This window comes from Anguilla anguilla, chromosome 1, assembly GCF_013347855.1.
Source record: "Anguilla anguilla isolate fAngAng1 chromosome 1, fAngAng1.pri, whole genome shotgun sequence".
Taxonomy (NCBI): domain Eukaryota; kingdom Metazoa; phylum Chordata; class Actinopteri; order Anguilliformes; family Anguillidae; genus Anguilla; species Anguilla anguilla.
The window spans coordinates 56961883-56985518 of record NC_049201.1 but is presented as its reverse complement, the minus strand read 5'-3'; the positions used below and the strand labels follow the sequence as shown (position 1 = coordinate 56985518).

Here is a 23636-nt window from a genome sequence, read left to right as displayed (position 1 = left end):
GAGACCTCTACACCCATTCCTACAAAGATACTGAAGGATTAGTTGCCAATGTCTGGCACACCACTATTACATGTGACAAAACAACTTTGTGCATACCTGCACGCCAGCAATATCCTTGAATTTCAGAAGCCTGAAATTGCCCTTCATCTGAGCAGGAACTCAACATTGTTGTTTATTGTTGAGACAAATGTGGCTGTTTGATAACACATAATAGAACCTCAGATAAGATTATTTATTTTCTTTCATTGATTAACTCCTCTCAGTCTATAGTAAACTATTTTCTTTAGTGGTGAGAAAGGGCAAATGTTTTTTATCACAGGGAAGTAAACAATATAAATATTTCTCTTGATAAGGAAACCTTTGATCATTAGCCATTCAGTCTTCATACATTTTCTTCAGCTCTAATAGATTTCTGTTTAAAAAAAAAAAAAAAAAAAAAAATTTCAATCTTGCAATTAGGTCAAAACCTGATCATTTTAAATATTTCTTGCATCATGGGTTTGGTGGGTGACAAACTGTAGAGATGTTATTAGGGAGTATCAGACATCCTCTCCTGATTTTACATATAATGTATTTTCAATGCCTTCATGACTTCAAGAGCAATCATTTTCACTTCTCTGAAACGCTAACATAAAATGTGTTGAACTGATTTAACAAATTGTTAACTGCGCATCCTCAATCTCTTAAATAATTGCAGCAAACATCCAAGGGCTACAACTTTATTTTGATTATAATGCATTTAGAAGTTTAAAATTGCTACATTGCCATTCATAAAAATTTTATAAGCGAATGGACTCCAATAATACTAAATCAATTCCCTGTCATAAGGCAAAATGTTATGTTTGTTTGTATGCATTCAAATACAAATACTAAAAATAAGACCATTTTGATCAGTTATAAGGTTTATTACAAAACAAAACAAAAAAAGAGGCTTCTATTTCCAAACTTTTCCAGAAATAAGTGTAAACCAAATAGGGAAGGCTTGCAGCAGGATTACACAGATGGACCATTTATCTTCTGGGCCCCCCTCTGCCTCGACCTCGGCCACGACCTCGGCCACGACCACGGCCTCTACCACGGCCTGCCACTGTGAAAGGAATAAGTCAGGTATAAAGGCAAGCACACTCAATTTTCACATATTGGCAATGTTACAACATGGAGGACAGACTGAAATTCACTTATTACAATGATGGCATTTACTCAAATATAATTCAAATGATCATTTCTAAACACACAAACAGTGCAGTCCAGAATTCATATTTTTGGTTCTTAGTCATGTCAGTTAAGGCAACTGTACTGAATGAGGCTCTGCATACATTTGCCACAATAATATACCCAATTATTCCATGTGCAGGTTTTTATCGAATTGCAAAATCTAGGACGGGTGGGCTAAATAATTTGTCACTATTTTGTGCCACCTTAGGAAGAATTACACAAATCTGCACAAAAAAACAGCATTTAAACAAAGGCCTATTTCAGATAGCCGCAAGGGTGGATGACCTCTTGATTCCTTAATTCCATTTATCGATTTCTTAATTATTGTACATTACCTTTATAGCACCCCAGACCTCACTAGCGCCAGTGTGGTTGGCTCCAGTATAGAGACAGTTTGCGTCACTGCTGAATCACTGTACTGTATCTCACGCGCTTAGTGGACAACATATTCTAAGCACATCCTTTTTAAATTAAATTTTTATACTTTTTGGGTAAAGCAAATAAGTAACTAAAAATAGGGAGGTGGCGATTCTGGCACCTATGACCACACACCCCTGCTCCCTTTCATAATTTTAAAATACTGAAACTGGCATATCAGATGTTACATATGTTAGCAGAACACTTCTGCAGGGCTTACCAGCTTCCCTCTTCTTAGACTTGACTTTGGGTTCGATGTCAACCAGCAGTGTGTCCAGAGGCAGGCTGTCAGGTAGAATGAAGTAGCGGATGTTGTTGCCACGAATACTCAGGGACTCCAACTGAACTGGCTCTCTGTTCTTCAGCGTCATTTTCACAGCTTTGAGGTGGGTATTCATACAGACATCAACTCCTGAGGGACAGACAAACAGTTCATGTACACAGCCTTGAGAGAGGTGCCAATTCATTCTGAAGGGTAACAGTCCCTTCGTGATTTTGCTTCAGCAACCCAGTTAGCCTATTTCACACTACTGTGCACATCTGAACATTGATGGAGCCAATTCACTTACTGTTTTATTCAAATAATGGCAGAAAGTGTGATACACAAGTTTTATTATCCTGTTATTCTAGCTTGTGATAACATTTCATATTATCAAGCATTCGTCACATCTGTAGCATTGAAAAATAGTGACAATGAGCAATAAAGACACCAGTTATAGATCCCATATCACCTCAGTGAAAGTTAGCTTTGCATAGAAAGTTTTTAAATAATCACCTTCCAACTTCTCAACTTTGGCAGGGAAAAAAACAATGGGGGTCACCAGTAAGAGGAAAACAAGTTTGCTGGGCAATTTCTAAAAAACCATTAACTGTGGAAGACAGATAGAGGTCAAACAGGGATGGTGAAAATCTGTGCTGTCTGGGTTGTTGAAATTGTACAAAGAGGGACTATTTTCAGTCACGTCAATTTATTAATGCTTTGAGGCACTTTTCCTTACTTTCACTTGTAGTCCGTACGTGTATAACTAGTCTGTGGATACCGGAATTGGTGTCACTTCTTACAATGAGTGTAGTGGTTTCAGGGTTCATGCACCTTTAAAAATGGCTCCAACCGAAGATGGGATTAAATGCACTTCATTTAAAAGGCAATGTGTTATCTCGTATAATCTCTGCTGGAATAGCGTCGCAGTAAAAACTGCTCTGGAGTAACCTGAATTGCATGTTCTTACTTAAAACACAAAGCCATTGATGCCACCATACAAGCCACTGAAAAGCCGACAGGTCGTAAGAAACCTCTGAAAGTACCTAAAATATCCTTCGTCGCGCACAAAAAATCGATCGAAAACATGCAGCAAACCTAGAAATATATCACGGTCGTCAGGCTGTGAGCTACCGGTTTAATCCAAATTCGTGGCTACGGAGTGGCCTGGTCACATACAGTTCAGTGGGCCTAGTAGACTATCCGTAGAATGCATCTCGAGAAACAAAACACTCAAAGCCCTACTGATAATAAGAAAATCCTTACTGTGGCGAAAGGAAATTATGTCAGACACCCTCGTCTATTGTTACAATACACACGCCGAGGGTTTGAATGGGCTATAATGTTCTTTAACTTTACAGCTAAGAATTTCACATGCAAACTTAAAACCATGATGCCTTAAAACCCTTTTAACCTGATCTGGACCCTGCATCGCTAGCTACACGGCACAGACTCGTGGGATATTAAATAAAGCTTAAATACAGACGCATAGCTACCTGTGATTGTTCCGTGGACCTGAGTGCCATTCTTCAGTTCAATGGTGACGGTCTCGTGGCTCAATTTCATCAAAAAACTGTGGAAGTGAAATTACACGATAAAACTGTCTGAAAGGTAGCGTGGTTACTTTAAGTTAATTCATGTTGTGATGCTACAAACAAGCCAATGTAGCTGCTACATGTGCTGACCCCTCCAACCGGCTAGCCATCTCATCTTATTGGCCGTTTCCTCTCATCATATAATGTTTGAGTCCAGGCTAATGCTGTATGCTTCCAAACCATCTTACCGTACGAGTTTCATGGTGGCAGTAGATTCCGCAATGAAATCCTCCGCCTATATATTAAAAAAATTATACTGGAGTCGAAACAGACCGTCTGTTCGTTCCAGCATTTGTATTCGAAACAGGAAGTGAATTCATTTCCACGGAAGCAATAACAAAACAGAAAACCAACGACAAAGTTTTACAACCGCCGTGTTAATTCAACAGCGCCATCTTACACGTGGAGGTAAAGTAGGGTGCACGCTAAACGGGTCACGTTTTCTTATGCTAAAACCCCTGTGTGTACAGACCAGTGCAATGATTCTTTTGAAGCATAAGTCTATCTCGGACCTCACAACATCCTCTGTCAGGCTAATGGCCACAGCTAGGGAATTACTGGGGAAGGGGATTTTTTTTTCTTTTGTATTTTTTACTTTCCCCTCGTAACTCAGTATACCTAGTCTAAATGCCCGAAATGTTTTGTTTTAGTTCTACTGTAGTTCTTTTTTTATTATTATTTTCTTCCAGTTTTTCTGGGTCTAAACCACAAGAAAACACTGATCAGAGACCAGTGTACTTTAGTAGCTGAAGACCAACTCAGAGGTCTGCCGATTCAAATGACAGATGAAGTAAACATGTTGAACAACACACTTTATAAAAATTGCTTATGTATCCAGCTGGATGGATAGTATGTCATAAAGAAATCCAACATGACAGATCTGGCACACATACCATGCAAAAACTTGCAGTATGTTCTACAGAATGTGTGCAGTTCCAGGTCTACTGATTTTTCAGCCCCGCATTCATGCTGCAAACCCTCATTCTAGTACATCCAAAAGGTGCTCTATTGGATCGAGATCTGGAGACTGTGCAGGCCATTGGAGTAAACTGAAGTCACTGTCCGTTTTGGTGATCATGTACCCATTGTAGCCTCATCTTCCTGTTCTTAACTGACAGGAGTGAAAGCTGGGTGTGCTCTTCTGCTGCTGTAGCCCATCTGCTTCAAGATTTGACACACTGTGCTTCTCGAGGGGTCCGATTTAGCATTTTATGGCCCTTTCTCAAAAGTGGCAAAAGCATAACGAAAATAAAAAAGTAAAAATAACAGCAGTGGCCTTGCACATGTGGTGGGTGGGCCCAGTGATGCATGCTTTAGTAAGCAGTACATTCCTGAGAACTTGAAATATCTCAGGTTAGATTTAGAATAAAATTTGAATATCCCAAAATTCATGTCCACATTTTGCTTATTGAGCAGTTACATGCATACATTCCTTCTCTTGTTCAACTCATCAAGGCAGAGCCGGATAATATGTTTATTTGGTCTCCCCTTTAGGCAGCCATAGTCCTCTTACAGTCATTTGTCTGCTTCTTACACTAATAGAATAATGTACATAGCCATATTAAGCCTGTGCATACCTTGGTCTAATGCTACACTAAAATTCAAGAACAAGAATTGTGAAATGTCATAATTACCATGCAGAAAATACAGCAGTCCAAACATCTACATGGGAATGTCCCTTCTCTTTCCCTTTAAGTTCATTATATTCAGGAACAAGTATAATAACGACATAAATTCATGAAAATGAAAATAAAAACTCAACTTGCAAGGCAAATTAATCTATAATGTACTCATGAAACCTCATCTTCCCAAGTGCCCACAATTTCTCTGTGGACCTTTTAACAGTTCTTCTGCCTAGTTGGCTTTGCAGATGTTAGACCAGGATAGTGTTCATTGTTCTCGGCTAGGAATAGCTGTACAAAATAAGTAATTGTACCTTACTGAACCCGTGTTCAGCAGTTGTCTACGATCATGAAAATGCACTTTTGTACGTCGCTTTGGATAAAAGCGTCTGCCAAATGAATGTAATGTAATGTAATGTAACAGTGAGTAAAGAACTGAAGAATAGTAAAAAATATAAATACAATAAACTCTGAAAATGAAGCAGTCTGCGGATGTACAACAAATCTATAAATACACTTTTTTCCTTGTTTCCTTCCATGTGTATGGTTCAAGGGTTGTGCAGAATCTGTCCACTAAAACATATCCAAACAAAGGTCATCTGAAAATATAACTCCATAAATCTGTCGAAAGTGCAGTAACCAGACAAGAAATGATTCTCCATAGAACAGCCTCCCCCCTCGCTTGGTAAGACATTAAGATATTGGAGGAAGACATAGGAGCTTTTAACACCACCTGCCCCACCCTCTCCATCACAACCTGCCAAAAGCACAGGTGCAATTTGGCAGTAAAAGGCACTTAACAGATAAACCCTTTCCAGACACCAATGGCACTCTGCTGAGGTCTCCAGTGTTTGAGGGAGAGGGAATAAAGAGAACAGCAAACAGTGTTAGATTAAAAACAGAACTATGGGGGTTGGGGACAACACACCCGACCCCCCACTTTCCGACAACAGTGTGGACAGCAGCAGGCCAGCACAGACTCCAGATGCTTGCTGGACACGAAAGATGAACTCTGGAATAGAAAACTCCACCCTTCCCACTGAGGAGTACAGTAACAGGTCAGTACAGACTCCATGTGTGCTGATGGGAATGGGAGTCGGTATTACTGAGCTGCTGTCCACACACACACATTCAGTCCATCTGCTCCTTCTGCACCAGCTTGGGTGCATCCACAAATTCCTGCCCATTGAAGAGGATAACAGCAGCTGTTCCTACACTCGCTGTTCCCCAAAAAAGCACATAGGCTAAGGTCTCCGTCCATGTGTCACCTGCAGGCAGAGGGGTACACAGAGACACCTGATTCAAGGTAAATGATGTATTGGTTTGTATGGGCTTACACGGAGTAGCATGTTTATACACAGTATATACTGTAACTTGTCCACATGGTCCACTTGCTGCTTCAACTAGTTTCCTTACCTGCCATGAGGAAGCAAACAACACACATAGAGAAGGCAACCAGCATGATGATGGGGAGCTGGAAGCACAAGCGAGCATCATGTTACAGACTAATATAGAGAGAAATTATAGCATGTGAGTACATGTATGCAAGTGGTCAGTGTGTGCTTCTGGCATGTTCAAGATACAGGTGGCTTTGAATTCCTCCCTCTCTCTACCCTCTTCACCCCCTCTGCACCCCAGGGGTATGCATGAAAACTCACTGTGAGGAACTTCCAGTCTCTTGCCTCATCAAGCGGAGTGGCCAAGTCCATCTCATCCACGGCATAATTTCCCAGGAAGAGGTCAATGGAATCCTGCAAAGACGAAGCCACAGAGCACACATCAGGTAAGTATCGCCTCATCAGTGACACCCTGTCACCTCTCTCAATTAAATTTGATGTACTTTTTTAATATACGAGTCACTGTCATAATTGCAGATGACCAGTTTTTGCAGGCTGCAATGCAGTCAAAATACACTGCTTGGGACGATAGCCATTCTAGCAGAACACAAAATTTGGCATATATGCTTTAAAAGTAATTCCTGAAGTGAATGAACTGTTACTTGCTTTTAACTTTAACATGTAATGAGAGACAATTTGCTCTCTCTTTTAAAAAAATAATTTTGTTATCAAACATGTTACTCATCATGTCCAATTCCCACCCTAGTTTGAAATGCCCAACTGTTCAACCACAGCCGCATTCACACATATCCCAAGGCATCCCACAGGCAATTCGAGAAAGTACAGACCATTATGGTTCTCCTCCAGGTGGTTTGCTCTCTTAATGCCACATTACATCACAAACAGATAAATAATTAATATACCGCATTAATTAATGGACTTTTAATCAGTAACATCATAAAATTAAAACACACTTTATTGACCACTCAGGTCTCAGCTCAAGGGACGTTTGACCCTTCCGTTATTACGGAGGGTGTACCTGTCTGAACCCATCAGAGAAATTATTTTTGATGTATCTGATCAAGGAGTTCCAGCCATCCATCACCAGACCCCACTGGGTCCTCTTCCCTGTCCTGGGAGCAGAAAGAGGATATGGTTCCCATCACATACAGCACATCATTGTTGTTTAAACTGCCACTTTAATATTTGTGAACTTCTTTACCATGCTTTGGAAGCAGTTTCATTTTCCTGCCAATAAACTCCATTTGAATCTAAATGTGAATTTGAACATGCACCTCTGAGCACCAGCACTAACATCACCATCACCAGTATTAACACAATTTTTGCACTCATTGTCATCACCTTCATCAGCACAGATCATGCTACCGATTGGGACAATGAAGCAATTTATGTTGTATTGACTCTACTCCAGCACATTGGGTTTTAAATAAAACAAGGAATGTGAGGTTGAAGTGCACTGCCAGCTTTAATTTGAGGGTATTTACATCCATATTGGTGATCCTTGTAGGAATTACAGCCTTTTTTGATACATTTTAATCCTCCCATTTTTGGGGACCAAAATTAATCGGAAAATTGGCTGCGCAGCTGTTTCTTGGCCATGTGTGTCTTTTGCAAGATTAGTACTTTAATACTAGAAAGCTAACGAAAAGTCTATGGTGGATTTTGCATTTGGTATCTGGTGTCATTGTCTCACACCATGAGGGCCAAATGAGTGTAAATGCCAGTAAATAAGGCCATCATGAAGCTGAAAAAATCTGAATCAGAGATATAGCCAAAACATTGGAGGTGTCACTGGTGAGCTCAGCAATACTGAACGACCTGGTAGACTACGGAAGACCACTGTGGATGGCCAAAGAATACTTTAAATTGTGAAGAGAAACCCCCTTTCAACTGATCAAAATCACTCTGCAGGAAGCAAGCATAGATGTGTCAAAGACTACCATGAAGAGAAGACCACACCAGCCTCACAGAGCCTCAAAGAGTTCACAGCAATATTTAACATGTGGTTCAGTGTGGTAAAATTTTCCAATTGACATTACTACATAAAACTCAGATGCATGTAAACACATGAGACATGATTACTATGTACATAGGCATGCTTTACTCCTTCAGTATTTTTCTCTTCAAAGAAATGGTCTCTTTCTTCCTGTAATACTGCTATGCTATTAGTCGGAACAAGCCAAATGCAATGCAGAGGATTTTTTCCGGGCTACCTTGTGAAGTCTGTTTTCAAGGCCCCAGTGCCAGCGTACTGTTTGGCACATGCATTGGCATTATCTGCCCAGGCTGCAGGTAGAAGACAGAATCAATCAGAGCTGTGTGTGTGTGTGTCTGTATACGAGCCTGTATGTGCATTTATGGACAGGGATATCTTTACCAGGGATGTTTGTAGGAACGTTAAAGGTTAAAGCTGGGCTTACCATTCTTATACATCTTCTCAAAATCTGTCTGCTCTTCAATCCTCTGCCCTGCATGGAGAACTCCCAGGCTCTGTCAAATCAGTAGCAGGGATAAGATATCCGTGTGAAGGGAAGCCTCACACAAAGCTGTTTAGTAAACCCTGGAAACACACTTGCAAAAAACAACATGTGATTACCCATAGATCTGTACAGAAAAATGGCCACATCTTTCCACACCAACTGTATCTTTGTCTTCAGACAATATCTTCAAGCATTATTTGGCACCTTATACATTCACCCTCCAACAAAAAAAGAAGAGCATTAACTTAGCTCTCTCTGTTAGTATGTTATCAATTTCTGGTGTAACTCTAGTTTTGAACCTTTGAATCTATTCTGTATCTTGCAGTTTTATTATACTACCTTTGTTTTATTATTTCTGTAAAGCACGCTGTGCAACTTTACTGTATGAAAAGTGCCTTACAATAATTTTCTTCTTATTATTATTATTGTCATCCCTGACTACAGCGGAGTCAAAGCAGAGCACAAGGATATACTCTGACCCACTTCGACTCAGTAGCAGTCTATGGTGCTAGAGCAGGGGCATCCAGTCTTATCCAAAAATGGCCGATGTAGGTGCAGTGTTTTTTGTTTTAGCCCAGCACTAGGACACTTGATTCAAGTAATTAACGAATCAAGTTCTTCAATCAAGACCTTGGTACGTAGACTCAGGTGTCCTAGTCCTGGGCTAAAACAAAAACCTGCACCCACACCGGCCCTTTTTGGATTGGACAACCTTGTGTGGAGAGATGATGCAAAGCAACCAACTCCTTTGCACTCATAATTAATGTGCTGCATGTAGTAAATCAACAGTATAAAATGGACATAATAGTACAATAGAGCTGACATCTTTTTATTGGCTTCCCTCTATTCACAATGCCTCCAATTGGCTCAGATGGGTACATACATATCTGCAGTGGTGGGAGGGGCAGTGCAGAGTGTGTGTGGGGCAGTGCGGAGCTCTCACCTGCAGCTGGAACTGCAGGGACCGACGGGCCAGCAGGCTCTGGATAACGTTGGTCCGGTCCAGGCAGTCCATGCAGTTGCTACGGAATGTTCCGTCCTGCTGCATCAGCACCTTACCCTCAGGGTCCACCATGAAGTAGCTGCACAATAAGCAACAGGGCAATGTAACCAAACAGATTTTAACTGCATTTTAATTAGCTGACATTTCTTTTTTTAAACATAACAATTATTATATTTTCATCTCATTCTTTCTATTCTCCCTATATTTCATACTGTAAGAAGAGAATTTTCATGTGCATCACTGAATCCACTGGACCAAATGAGCCCCCCACCAAAAATGTTTATTCGTAAATTTCTTTGTGGAAATGTCACACTTACATTGAAGTATAACCGACTTTATTACAATGTAATATTCATCAAATTCTACCTCTGGAAATTCCTAATGTACACTGTGGAGAACAAATCCTAAAACCATACCCAAATTCATCCTGCATTGCAGAAACAGCGTCCACCAAAATCTGCAGCCGGTCCCACCTCATTCGGCTGCACTCCTTGTGGAAGTCAAAGGCAATGTACCTGGAATAGGCAAAAGAAAAAGCTAAAAATTAGCAGGAAAGTAAGAAAGCAACATGTACCATTCCATTTAACTGAAAGTTAAAGTAAAAGTAATTAGTGTGTGGAGGTGAGGAAAGGAAGGCATATTATGGAAGTAGATCCCTCACCTGACCATACCATTAGCAAGGTTAGACACCATTTCGGAGAATGCCTGTTCCAATGGTTTTTCACAGCCTTTCTGGTTCACCTGAAAAATCAGCAGCAAAAGAAACATACTAAATATTTAATATTCTGCTAATAATTCATATCAGCCTATGAGAAATCAATGCCAATGAGGAGTTAAATTAAAGACAGCCTACCAGGTTTAAAATAACTTGTTTCCCATACAGGGCTATTTGGGAGTCAAAATGCCTTTGGAACCCATCCAGCTGGGAAAGAAAGTCAGCCAGAGAGGTGAGTCAGACAATTCCATTACCTGGGGCCAGAGAAACAAAGCTGCTGAGAAATTATATGAAGGCTTCCACTCCAGCACGATTTCCACACATGAAGCACATGAACATTTTAAGTGTTCTTGCGATCATACTGCTGCAACTCAATACAACCACAGGAAATTCACATATCACACCTACAGGACATATGTGGGCAGATGAAAAAGAAAAGCAGGGAAAGACCTGGGCTGTATTTCAGACCTAGCAAAGAGGAAATGATACAGCGGTAGCCACGTACATGATTGATGGTTCTGCTGATTTGCGGTGTCGGCTTATACATGAGGTTTGGCCTCTGAGACCAGTAGAATGGAATGGAGCCTCGAGTCTAAAAAAGGAAGGGGGGTAGATGATTTGCATATAGCCTTACTCAAAAGGGGAGAAGATTAACAATAATATAAAAATGTCAAATCAGGAATAATGTACATTTCTTTGTGAAATGTAATTCAGTTCTACATCATAATTATCCAGCAGAAATCTAGAAAAATATTACTTTAAATAATTTTTCAAAGATCAAAGCTGGAATAAGTTCGAATCAGCAGCAAAATCTGTATTTTAATTCTTATGCAAGTCACTCTGCATAAGAGCATCTGCTTAATGCCTAAATGTAGAAGTTAAAAGTCTGTATAAAAATCGTAGTTAATGACCCAACAATGACTCCTATAGTGGACAAGCTCACAGGTTCCAAATGCATGTTTCTATCATATATTCCAAGAGGTGAGAAACAAGACTGGATATAATGTTCTGACCATTGTAGGATTAGTCCATTAAGTGTTGCCTTTGTATTTCAAAATTTCATTTTATTTTTATGGATGCAAACTGTTCATAACAAGTGTAAGTAGCTTAAACATAATAAGATAATATTCCAGTTGATGTGCTATCGTGCTACAAGTAATTAATGTTCTCACCTGTACAAATGAAGCCTTGAAGCCACTGTATTGAATGATCTGTTCTGTTTCAACAAAGTTGGCAGCATAGCCTTCAGAGTCAATGCCTAAAGGGAAAACACACCCCAGAGGTAGGCAGAAGAAGTGAGGCACAATGAGAGGTGGGGCAAGTAAACTAAATTGTCAATTATCTGATCTCCTTATCAAGTTTATTTATGTTCTTTTCACATGCCAACCTGATTGATAATGTCCCTAACCTCTCACACAGTAGCGCACCCCTGCCCGATAGCAGCTCCTCCTGGAGATGAGAGTCCACTCAAAGATCTTTCCATTAATACAGCAGGTGGTCATAGTCATAACTGGAGCACAGGGTCAAAGGTCAACTCTTTTAAAAAGTCACAAAACCTAGCAAACACTGATGTCAACTAAAAAAAGCTGCCATGTCTTCCTCACTATGTAACAGCTCTTTCAAGCTGGTAGACACCACCATGTCAGCATGATGCTAGTCAACAAACTAAACAACACCAAGAACAGTGTGGCGTTGGGCTGGGCATGCAGATTCTTCCTCTACAACATCCGGAGAATCCGTCTGTTCCTCATCACCAACTCAATCCAGGCTCTGGTTCAGACTCTGGTCTTCTCTCGACTGGACTGCTCCCTCCCTCTTCACAGGCCTCCATGCTTCTGCCATCAGAATTCCAGAATACTGCTGCTTACCTGATTTAAAATACTCCCATGTCACCCCCCTCATCACTACCATCCACTGGCTATTCAATAAGTGCTTCCAACAAATTTAAAACCATGGTTTACTGTCTACTGAGCTGCTAAGGGGATTACCCCTCTATGCTTGCAAAACAACATCAGACACTGTACACCATCCAAATCCCTCTGTTCCGCACCCGTGGGACGTCTAGCAGCTTTCCACCTGCCAAACACCCCCGTCCTGAGCCTGAACTTCCTGGTATACATGAAGCTGTGTACCTTTGGTTAATGTTCAATTGGATACTTGCCCAGTTGTAATCAAGTCTGCACTTCTTGCACTTGCTTATTCTCTTGAAACTATACTGCCTCCCTAAAAGGAATTACTGCACTTTGATCCCTGTTCTTTGCGCTTGTGCTTCAGTTGAAAGACACTGAAATCAGCATTTCCATGCACTTCACTATATTTAATTATTTTTAGAAAAGACTCAACCATTCCCAAAGCTATCATCATGGGAGCTTTTAGAATAAAATAGAAATCAACTACATTCAATTGTAGAGAACATGGGACACCCAGTTTTTAAAATTTTACAAACAATTCCTCTTTTCAAGGAGGTGAAATGCCTGAGTGCTCAGCTCTGTTACAGAGTCCACTTCAACATTCTGAAGCTCGAATAAGATACTCCGATTTGAAAGAGGACAGTAAAAGGATACATCCATGGAGTATGGGATATACAAACCTATGGAGCTGTGGGGGAAAAATTAAATTCTATACTTAAAAACCCTTTTCAGAGAAAATAAACCACCATACCCATGCTTAAAACAATTTTTTAAAATTTGTTCATTTCTGTTCTTTTGTTTCTCCTGCAACATAACGTTCCGGAACTTGATTTGAATGAAATAAAAAGCTGGTTAATTTTGTTCCTTTTATCCCACCTCCAAAACATTAAAACCAGCCAAGTAGCCGCTCTCAAAACATATTATCTTCGCAGCCATGTTTCCAAAAATAATAATGGGTAAAGTGAAGAGCTATTTTCTAGTTGCGCAGCCATTCTATGATATGCACATGGCTTTTAACGGTTATATTAATCATGACTGCCTAAATTGAAGGCCTCTTCCCCTTCAGCACCTGCCCCGGTTTAGAAAAACAAATGCATTCTATGGATGATGAAAAACAAAGCAGGCAGACAATATCAGACTGCATTAGCACTGATCAATTTTGCAGGGCGAATACAGCACCGTGACAAAATAACCACGTTAGAATTGCTTTGATGTAGGGAAATGACGGGGGAAATCATCTAGGAAGAGACATAACTATAAAATCGCTCACAGCAGGACAAGCAAATAATCTGATAAAATCCAGGCATTTACAAGATGTAGGGTAGCAGCAACTACAGAGGCCATTGAAATACAGGCTTTATAAACGGCATAAGTCACATTCAACAACCGACTTGAACATAAATGGGCGGCAACATCAACATTGCCCAAAAAAGCTTCATGTTTTCATAACATTTCTGGAACTTCAATGTGAAATGTATACATCTTAAACCAATCTAAGCAAGGTGATATCAAGAATAATTAGTAGTGATAAGAGTGTAAAATGTAGGTGAGGCCAGCAGAACTGCACATCAAACAATAAGATACACAATTATGCTCACATAATTACATTACATTAATTATCTAGTCTAGTTGTTAAAGGTGACAATATAGTAATTATTTTTAAAAACATTGTGATCATAACCTCTGGTTGTGCAATGAATTCTCTCAGGAGATGTCGGTTCCAAACGAATCTCTGATCTGCCTGTTAACAGAAGAGACAACCAATCAAATACAACAAATCAGAACCCTGAAACAGTCTGTTATCTGACAAAAATGGAATTATGTAAATTATCAAAAATAAATTGTTAGCTAGTTGTTCCAGTAGATTAAGCAGCTAACCTATAGGCTAAACCATATTCAATGTACTAAAAAAATAACATGTTTTTATACACAACTGTAGACCTACAAATTCCTATCAGAGGATAAGTGCCAGCTTTGCCTAGCACAATGAAAATGGTAACAATACGGACAGCACATAGCTTCTGGTATAAAAGGTTACCACAAAGGAAAAGCTGCTGTTTCCAAACATGTGATGGGGTGTTGTTAATGGTTGAAATGGTGTTAAAATGATGTTAAAATGGTGTCTCCTGGACCTTGTTCCCTCACCCTCTCTAACAGGCTCATCCCCTGAAACTCTGGGCTGGTGTAGGCCAGGCGCTGCAGTGAATGAGTCAGATCATAGTCTGTGGAGAAGTAGAAGCCATCTGTGGTCAGCACACCATGGAGCATGGACAGGAAGGTCTTGTTGTTCTGCATCTGTGCGTGGGAGGGAAGTGGAGAGAAGGGGTCAGAAGATCAACGATAGCTGGGCTGTGAAGACTTCAGTGAAAGAGGAAGATATTCTGTTTACGAAGGTCCAATTACACCCTCTCTTAATTTCAAATATTAACAAACTCAAATGTCAAATGTGGCTTTGACATGCAGTCCACTGGTGTCCGATCAACCAGTGGAAGTTGCTAAAGAGCAATGAGAGGCAGATATCCCAGGTGATACAATCTCCAGTCGCCCTATGGCTACCAGCCACAGCCAGCAACAGCACAGACTGGATTTGATCCAAATCCGTGGGCTCATCCTTGCACCACAGTGTGGTGCCTTAACCAAACAATCCACCCAGTAGCATCCTTCTTTTAATTGTGTGAATTACTTCAGTCACAATTACTGGTTCAAGATATTCATAATGTGTGCACTGGAACACTCAACATAAACCCTTCCAAATAATGTGCCGCCTCAGAGAATGTGAAGTAGTACAAATACATAAATTAAAAACATATGAGTATTTATAATACAATATAAACAGGAATCCCCCTATTTCAAAATGCACACTGCTAAGAATACCTCACTTGTGAGAGACGGCCGTTTCCACTAGTGCAGCCTCTAAAATTAGACACCCTGCCCGACACATTTGTAAGTGACATGACAGGACACTCACTCACCTGAAAGGCCATGCAGAGCTGACATGCAAATGACTGGACAGATGAAAATGAAAACCGAGTCTCAATATCATGTTGTCAGTCACTCCCAACCTCACCACTTGCTTACCAAGCAAAAGCAGGCTAGGGACACATGAAACCCTCATAGGAACACTGTCACATCTCTAAAAAGCCACTAGTTGCTACTGGTGCTGTTCACCCAAATCTCTGTTATACAGTGTGAGCAGATAAGAATAGCAGATGAAGGTTAGATGGCTGATGTAAATAAGAGCATTAGGCTTGTTCCTCTCTTTCAGACAGAAATTCTTTAAGAAGGGTTACTCCTGTTTTACTCCAATGTGCCCACAGGAGAACTAATATACAGTAGAGACAGGATTTATGCACCATTACCTGGCTTTCTGTTAAGTGCAAGATGGTCTTCTTGTATGAGATCACTTGAAAGTCAGTGGCCTTCCACACAGTATGACCCAAGAGATCTCCCACCTTGCTCTTCTTGGTGACGATGATGAGGTACATACCTTGGGGGAGAGAATGTAAGAACATAGCAGCCTCTTAAATAGGGTACCAAACCATCTGATATATCAGTAAATAGCGTTTCATATTTTATATTCATAAAGGTATATTTGGCCCATGTCACAAAGCCAAATCACTGTCATTAAATTACACCAAAGTTATGTCCACTGTCATTAAATTACACCAACGTTGTAGGGGCGATATAGCTCAGGAGGTAAGACCGATTGTCTGGCAGTCGGAGGGTTGCCGGTTCAAACCCCGCCCTGGGCATGTCGAAGTGTCCTTGAGCAAGACACCTAACCCCTAACCTCTAACTGCTCTGGCGAATGAGAGGCATCAATTGTAAAGCGCTTTGGATAAAAGCGCTATATAAATGCAGTCCATTTGAATAAATGATAACCAGGAGAATGTCAAAAGAAACAAATGTTAATAAAATAAATAGAAGCCCTGAAAGTCAATGAATGCAACAAATCCTCCTTGCGTGGACATACCTGCCATAAGGCGTATGGTCCCCAAGATCCCACAGATAGGTTGGGAGAGAGCTGATGGAGGAACATCCTTCCTCACTGGGGAGAGACCGGCACAAAGACATCACCGACACAATCATCATTACTGGGAGAGACATGCACAAAGACAATAACTACATAATCTCTATCACTGGGAGAGACCAGCACAAAGACATGACATACAATCACCATCACTGGATGAGATAAGTGCAAAGATAACAGCTACATAATCACCAACATCTTTAATACATAAAAGAGCAGAAATCTCTTATGAGTCTTCATGCAGGGTAACAGCACATAAGCCAAAGACCAACTAAGACCAACTACTACTGGCCCAGATTAATGAATCTGGTCATCAAAACCAGTAATTGTATAGTAACTTTGCTCTTGTTCATACATTATGTTTTGAATGTGCATTTTATGCCCATAAAATAGCTTTCATGTTTGCTGCAAATCATAAAATGTATTACAGTATAGTACATCCAAGGAAAGTGAAGTTCACTCAATAATCGTTAAAGAGATAGACCTAGTTTACCCTAAAATAAATTGGATTCGAGAACTATTCCTTTAAGGCACTGCCTGTGTATAACTTACATTGAGTTTTACCTCTGGTGGACCATGAATATTGTACTTTTGTACAGTGTATATACCGAATACTGTGTATTTGAATGGTCATATTTTCTTTGGCATTTGAGGGGACAGCCCTAATACAGATATGTATAAAGCATATCAGGCTAGCTTGATATGGAGACACAATAAGCTACAGTAGGAGTAAAATGGGAATAGAACCTGAATGCCATGGCACATAGTACAATCCTGCAAGAGATTTATCACTAAATGATGGGCCTCTTGCAGGAAAGGCCCTCTTTCCTTATTTGTATGCAAGGCACAATTATGTCTAATTCAGGGTAGATGGTCCTGGTATTATGTGAATCTGCTAATGAAAAACTATTTTGTTTCACAAAAGTAATCCAAGCAAATGGACAGGAAAAAGCAGAGGTGGTAAATTTGGGTCTGGAAATTGAAATCACATTTCCTTGACAGATAGGTGTCTCCTGTTTACCTGAACCCGCAATGCACAGCCCTGCCCAGTTTGTTGTACAGCACCTGTGAGTGTCATGTCATTGGAGACCCTATCGATAACCAAAACATCGCTGGCACCCTCATCACAGGCCTCTATGTAAAACTTCTCAGGGGTTGTCTGCCTGCGAAGAAAAAATATGGTCAGATAGAACACCTCACCTGGAAGAAGGGAAGAAGAGGCGAGAGAGAATTGGAAAAAGCACATAAATGGGACATTAGATAAAATGTGCTTTACTGAGTTGCGACTACAAAACTCTGTAATTTCACATCTTAGGCCTTCTGCACTCAGTACTGGATTTTGTCCAAAGAAAATGAGGTGAAATGGTGTCAGGGTGGGGCGCGGGAATGGACCCAAATGCAGAGTGCAGGGAAAAACACAAAACTCCAAAATAGGCAAAACAAAGACTTTACTTGCAAATGGGGGAACAAAGGGAACAGAAAGCCTCGCAGGGCGGATATAACAAAGAAAAAACTTAAAAAAGCGGGGAACAAGAAAATACAAAAGACCGAAAACACGTAAAGAACAGAACAGGGGCAGGAACACTCAGGAACGAAAAACGCTCAAAGGCACAATCAAACAAACCAACAAACTCCAAAAGCAGGCAACAAGCAGGCAAGCAGGCAAGCACGCAGGCAACAGGCAACAGGCAACGGGCAGGCAAGGATCCAGCACCTGAGTCAGGGAGAAGGGAGACTTAAATAGACACGACGCAGACGAGACACAGGAGGGCACAATGAACAATCAGGCCACAGAGAGGGAAGGAAACACGAGACAATAAGCAACCAATAATTAGAAGACTGAAAACAATAAAACAATTAAACAGGACACAAAGCAGAGATGCCGCCCTCTGGCGGCCCAACCAGGAATAACAGGGGGAAGACACAGAACCCTGACATAAAGCAGCTTTACACAGAGATATACAGTACTGTCGCATCCACAGACTCTGAACCACTCTCCCCTCACTGATAGGCCTTATTATTTCCACTTGAACTTTTGTCCAGTCAGCCCACTTATTCCCAAGTGTTTTTATCTAGTTAACAGATGATACAAATGATCAAATTCTGAGGAAAATGAAGAGGTGACAGACACGATTGGAGAGAGGCCAGTCAGAAACAGGGCCATTCACTGCATCAGCCAGCTCCTCCACAGCAACACAAATCTTCCTGACTACAGAATCAGGGAAAGTGGCAACTACTGATGAGTGGAAGTAACAAAAAATCCTCAATAAAAATGGAGTTGATGAAATGGCAAGGGAATTGATAAATTTGATTTTGATAAAAATTTCAAAAAATGCATTGATTTCATAAAACCTTAATGATTTCATTCAAGCAGATTTGTTCTGAAATTAAAATGCTCCTGTTTATCATCCACCAACTCTGCTTTGTTAGTTCATCATTTTAAAATTCATACTACCTTACCATTTATTATGCGTGTGTGTTAGACCTCCTGGCTAAAAGGTCACACCCACTGAATTTGATCAAGGTTGTCTGCCCCGATTGCTGTTCTCCCACTGCGGAGTCATTTCTAAAGACTTTTACAGCCATGATGCACAGACAATATTTTTAAGTAATGTGGATGGGCAATACATTGCCTGCAAGAAGGATGGAGATAAGCAAATGAATTACACAAGCCAGTGGCAGGGGAGATGGCAGGAATTCAGAGCCCCCTGAAAGAATATTGCACTGCGTTCCTTTGAGGATGTGAAGCACACTGTAATTCATTTGCGGGACCCCCAGGTTCCTGACTCATTAGAGACTGTTGGTTAAGGCCTTGTGGGATACAAATTCCTTCATGCTCTTTATGAGCTCAAGGAACACATTCCTTGATGACACAGGTTTTGTTCGATATGCAGATGACGACAGTCTATGAAGAAGCCTTGTCATCAAGTCTCTTCCTTCAGATCAGGACTGGAGGCCCCTCGATCTGAATGAAAGGGCCCTGCAAAATGACATGACTGTGAAAGAAAAGTTATAAAGTGCAAATCACAAGTGACAGAAATGTGCCAGGGACTGTCACCATTACAGGTGGGTGGAAAGGAAGTACCTAGACTCGTCTATCTCTTATTGTCAAATTTCTCATCAGAACAGTGCTGAAAAATGTTCTATTGGCTGGATGCAACAACCCATGAGAGTTTCAGGGTTTCCGCCAGTGTATTGCAAATGTTCTGAATGGAATGTTCTGAGCTAAGCATCAGGGATTTTTTTAAAAATGTATTTTTAAGATGTTTTTTAAACTACAGCTACAGTGGGGCGGCTCGGTTGGAAAGCTCACCGGCGACATCTGTTGGTTAAAACGTGAACGCACTATAGGAAAACAGCAGGTATGTTCTTTAACCTCATTGGGCATAGAGTGACATTCAACACTTGATGCTTCCAACTATCACAAGCTAACGGTACCTAGCAAGGCACCATTTCTTTAGTAGGCTAACTAACCTCGTTACAAACTGTGTTATCACTTCATCTCGTCGGTAAGTACATTCTTTTTATATTAAGTTAAGCAGTGTGTAGGTAACGTTAAACTAGTAGCATGAAGGTAACGTTCGATACATTGTAACATTAAATGATTTATTAATCGCCATCGAAATAACGACTTCACTTGTTTAATAATAATGTTAGCTTCATGACACTAATGTGCACGACAAACTGGTCATTTAGCTAACTTGGCTAGCTAGCCAAACAGTCAGTAACACAGATACATAGATGTTTTGTTGTTGTTGAAATGTGCCCAGCATTCCAAGGCTGTAAATTGTTGTAAAATTCAGTAGCCAATCTGTAGACAGCGTTGAGCATATCCCGCTCTTACAGCTCGTTTCCAGCCCAAACCACTGCAAAGAGAGCAAACCTTTTTTTTTTTTTATCAGTGACATTTCCTTCTGGCATCTACGACGACGTCAATCACAAACACGACATTTATTTTGCCTTTTTGTATAGATATTTCCATGGATAAAATCGCATTTATTATTATTATTATTGTTATTTATTGGTAAAAACATTTACTTCATATCCAGGGAGATAGCCAACTGCTTGCACGTTACATGACATGTGTAGCCATTTAGTAAAACGATCGCATTTCAGGCTAGAAAATAACCTGTTAATCCCGAGAAATTGCTGAGTTGTCTAGAATCTTTATCGCAACAGAATGTATCAAGGCTGGCAGCCCGGATCAAATTTGTTGTAACAGCTGCCGTCCAAAACAAACACCTGAGAGAGGTGCGTGCGTGCCTCGCCCAAGGCGTTACGTCGTTGTTTTGCAACGCGCATCTGTCGTAAAAAGATGCTGGCTTCTAAGCGGAATCGATAAGCTCGGAGCCATACGATTCCAATGAATAGGACAACTTGGAACCGGTTCGCGATTCCCATCCCTATTTAAATGTGCCCAGCATTCCAAGGCTTGTTGTAAGATTCAGTAGCCAATCAAGACTTGAATAAGTTTGAAAAAAAGTTTTTTGTAGAGTGCAAAAACTTTGATATTATTTATTTTAATTTAATTTAATTTCTTTTGTTGTTGTTGAAAACACAGCATTCCAAGTCTGTACATTGTTGTCAGATTCTTTGTAAGACTATGCTGTGCTGTAAATAGTGGTTGATTTTTTAAAATGTGGGTTGAATAAATGACTTATTTATAACAACATTCACATTACGTAGGCCTAGTTATATTTTCAAATCTCCAGTCAGCTTTTAGCACTGACTTAACGTAGGGCCCAATGGAATCTGTGTTATAGCTTTTTTAAATTCTCAATTTCGCGATTCCGTCCGTGATTCTGTTATCACAGAAACTATAAGGCCCTACCTTAATGCTGCCATCAGTCTGTCGCTGGCCCGCGCCGGGCCCCCATCAAAAAAGACACTCCCCCGTCAAAAGATACTTGCCACCGGGCCTAACAACTTTTCTGGGGGAAACCCTGGAGTTTGTTTTCCAAGAGTCAGAAATATTCTAAATTAAGGATGTCACAATACCAACATTTTGGTAGTTGATGCCGATACCAATTAAACTCCACGAATCTTGATACCTACAGTAATTAAATACCACTGTAATAATAATAATAATAATACTCATTTCCATGTACTTTAGCAAACACTCCCTTAATCCTAAGGCGTAACACCACAAATACATGATTGGAATGTTCTGAACTGAACATTGTAATGTTAATGTAAAAATCACTACTGGTAATTAAAAAAATAATTAAGTTATTGAACACAGATTTAAAATTTTGAACGCTCCAAAAAACCTACTCTTCAAAGGGTTTTAAAAAGCTAAGACATTAGAAAAAAACAGGCGTTAATTAGAAACTACCGGTAAATTTCCCCCATCAGTTACCGGTTGGGACCTATAACCAGACGTATAAAAAAAAAACGAAAACCAGACATCCTGTACAATCCAACCAGGCGGTGCAAGACAAGGCAGCAACACAACCATAATGGCGAAATTTACATAACTTCAGCTCGTTCGAAACTCCACGAGCACTCATAATTTATGTAGGCTAGTTTACGTTCGATAATGCTTGCTAGTCATGTAGTTCATGAAGTATCATGGTCTACACGGCAGTAGTATGATTTACGTTTTGGGTAGGTAGGCCTAGTTAACGTTATCCTTACCCAGTAAGGTAACCAATCATGTTCCTGTAGATCTACCAGGAAACCTGGAGGTTTTCATTTCAACCCTAATTTGGCACATCTAGCTCTAGTAAATAACTGTTGAATGACGTGTGCTTTATTACTGCTGGAATGAAAACCTGCAGGACGGTAGATCTCCAGGAACAGGGTCGGTTACCCCTGTTCTAACCTAACTAAACTAATTCTGCCCAGGAGGCTTTCTTGCCTATAGCCGGCAAAACTAAGTTTGCAAACTGTGGTCTAATTTTATAACTCCCCAGCAATACCAACAGTGCTTGGGTTAGAATACTAGCAACTTCACTCATCTAACTTTTCCTACTTAGTGCTACCACCAACATGACAGTGACACTGCAAATAACGCCCTTGTCCTAGTGTTTACGGTATTGTAACATGCAAACACTAATCATGTCAAGCAAAACATAATGGTGAATCACAGCCACTCACAGGTTGAAGCTGCAGTAGGTGGTCGCCATCTTTGGTCTCCCTGACCTCAGTGACGTGAGACAGAGCTCATTGTGGACTACAACCAGAACTTTACCGATGAGAGAGCCTAGCTCTTTACTTGTTTGCTGGAATTGACCCTTTGTCAAGCCCCGCGAAGTTCCACTCTCCTTAGTCACTGTATCTAATTTCACTTCGGAAAGCAAGTAGCTATCCGAAAACCCATGAGGACCCGTCCGTTATATTATTCACTCCCCTTGTTAACCAAGCGACACTCGTGTAAGTTATAGTGCACTGCATTGCCTGCATTTCACGGTAATGTTGAAAAAAAAACAAACAAAAAAAAAACAGATTTTTCCTGACGGAGGATAGAATAGGCTACACATCGTATTCGACCAATGCTTAAGGTATGATAACTTACGGGGTTCGACCTGTTGACTGTGTGCACGTGTAACTAAATAAATGCTTCCAGGTAATCAAATACAAATACATTTCTTTCTTTCTTTTTGTGTTCCCACCTCGTGGAGGTTAGAGTTCTGTAAGGTACTTTTCGCCCTATACTGTCATAAGCACGTTATGTGGGATTGCCTAACGCTAATTGTGCTGCGAGGTCCAGGCCCCCAGTTGCCGTTTATTTTCTTATCATTGAGTAGGGTGGATTCAGCAAATGTGGGACATCAGCAGAAATGGAACACATAAGCTTTGTATTACTCTGCTATATACCAATCAACAGCCAATCCAAAAAAAAAAATTCTTGAATTGTTGCTACAATAGTGACTGTCATTCAACAATTGTTTTTATTGGACTGACGCCTTTACAGTGGGCGTGGTCAGTAAAAAAGTTTTTGATAGTCTCCTACTGAATCTACCAAAAATTGTCCCACATTTGCTGAATCCACCCTTTGAAGCTGTTATCAGGCTATCATATCCGCGGTAT

General features: G+C 40.5%; 2 protein-coding genes across 4 annotated transcripts; both read right to left on the bottom strand.

Annotated features, from left to right (window-relative positions):
- Positions 1–703: 703 nt before the first annotated feature.
- Positions 704–3825, bottom strand: LOC118207863 (small nuclear ribonucleoprotein Sm D1). The gene is made up of 4 exons (XM_035382000.1): positions 3675–3825; positions 3388–3464; positions 1853–2044; positions 704–1087 (listed from the first exon to the last, which is right to left on the bottom strand). The coding sequence occupies exons 1-4, from the start codon at positions 3686–3688 to the stop codon at positions 1011–1013; spliced, it is 360 nt and encodes a 119-aa protein (XP_035237891.1). The 5' UTR covers positions 3689–3825; the 3' UTR covers positions 704–1010.
- A 1943-nt stretch (positions 3826–5768) lies between these two features.
- LOC118207851 (phosphatidylinositol-3-phosphatase SAC1-B-like) lies at positions 5769–22947 on the bottom strand. Of its 3 annotated transcripts, none has more exons than XM_035381988.1 (20): positions 22704–22947; positions 17643–17767; positions 16548–16622; positions 15934–16061; positions 14720–14869; positions 14256–14315; positions 13229–13262; positions 12073–12174; positions 11837–11922; positions 11170–11256; positions 10803–10871; positions 10611–10690; positions 10366–10464; positions 9890–10028; positions 8887–8956; positions 8680–8752; positions 7485–7578; positions 6767–6859; positions 6525–6582; positions 5769–6376 (listed from the first exon to the last, which is right to left on the bottom strand). In XM_035381988.1, the coding sequence occupies exons 1-20, from the start codon at positions 22730–22732 to the stop codon at positions 6240–6242; spliced, it is 1788 nt and encodes a 595-aa protein (XP_035237879.1). In that variant the 5' UTR covers positions 22733–22947; the 3' UTR covers positions 5769–6239. The 3 variants fall into 3 exon arrangements, with proteins under 3 accessions (XP_035237879.1, XP_035237860.1, XP_035237869.1); XM_035381969.1 differs by having other exon boundaries at positions 17670–17767; positions 22704–22946; XM_035381978.1 differs by having other exon boundaries at positions 17626–17767; positions 22704–22749.
- Between the last annotated feature and the right edge of the window lie 689 nt (positions 22948–23636).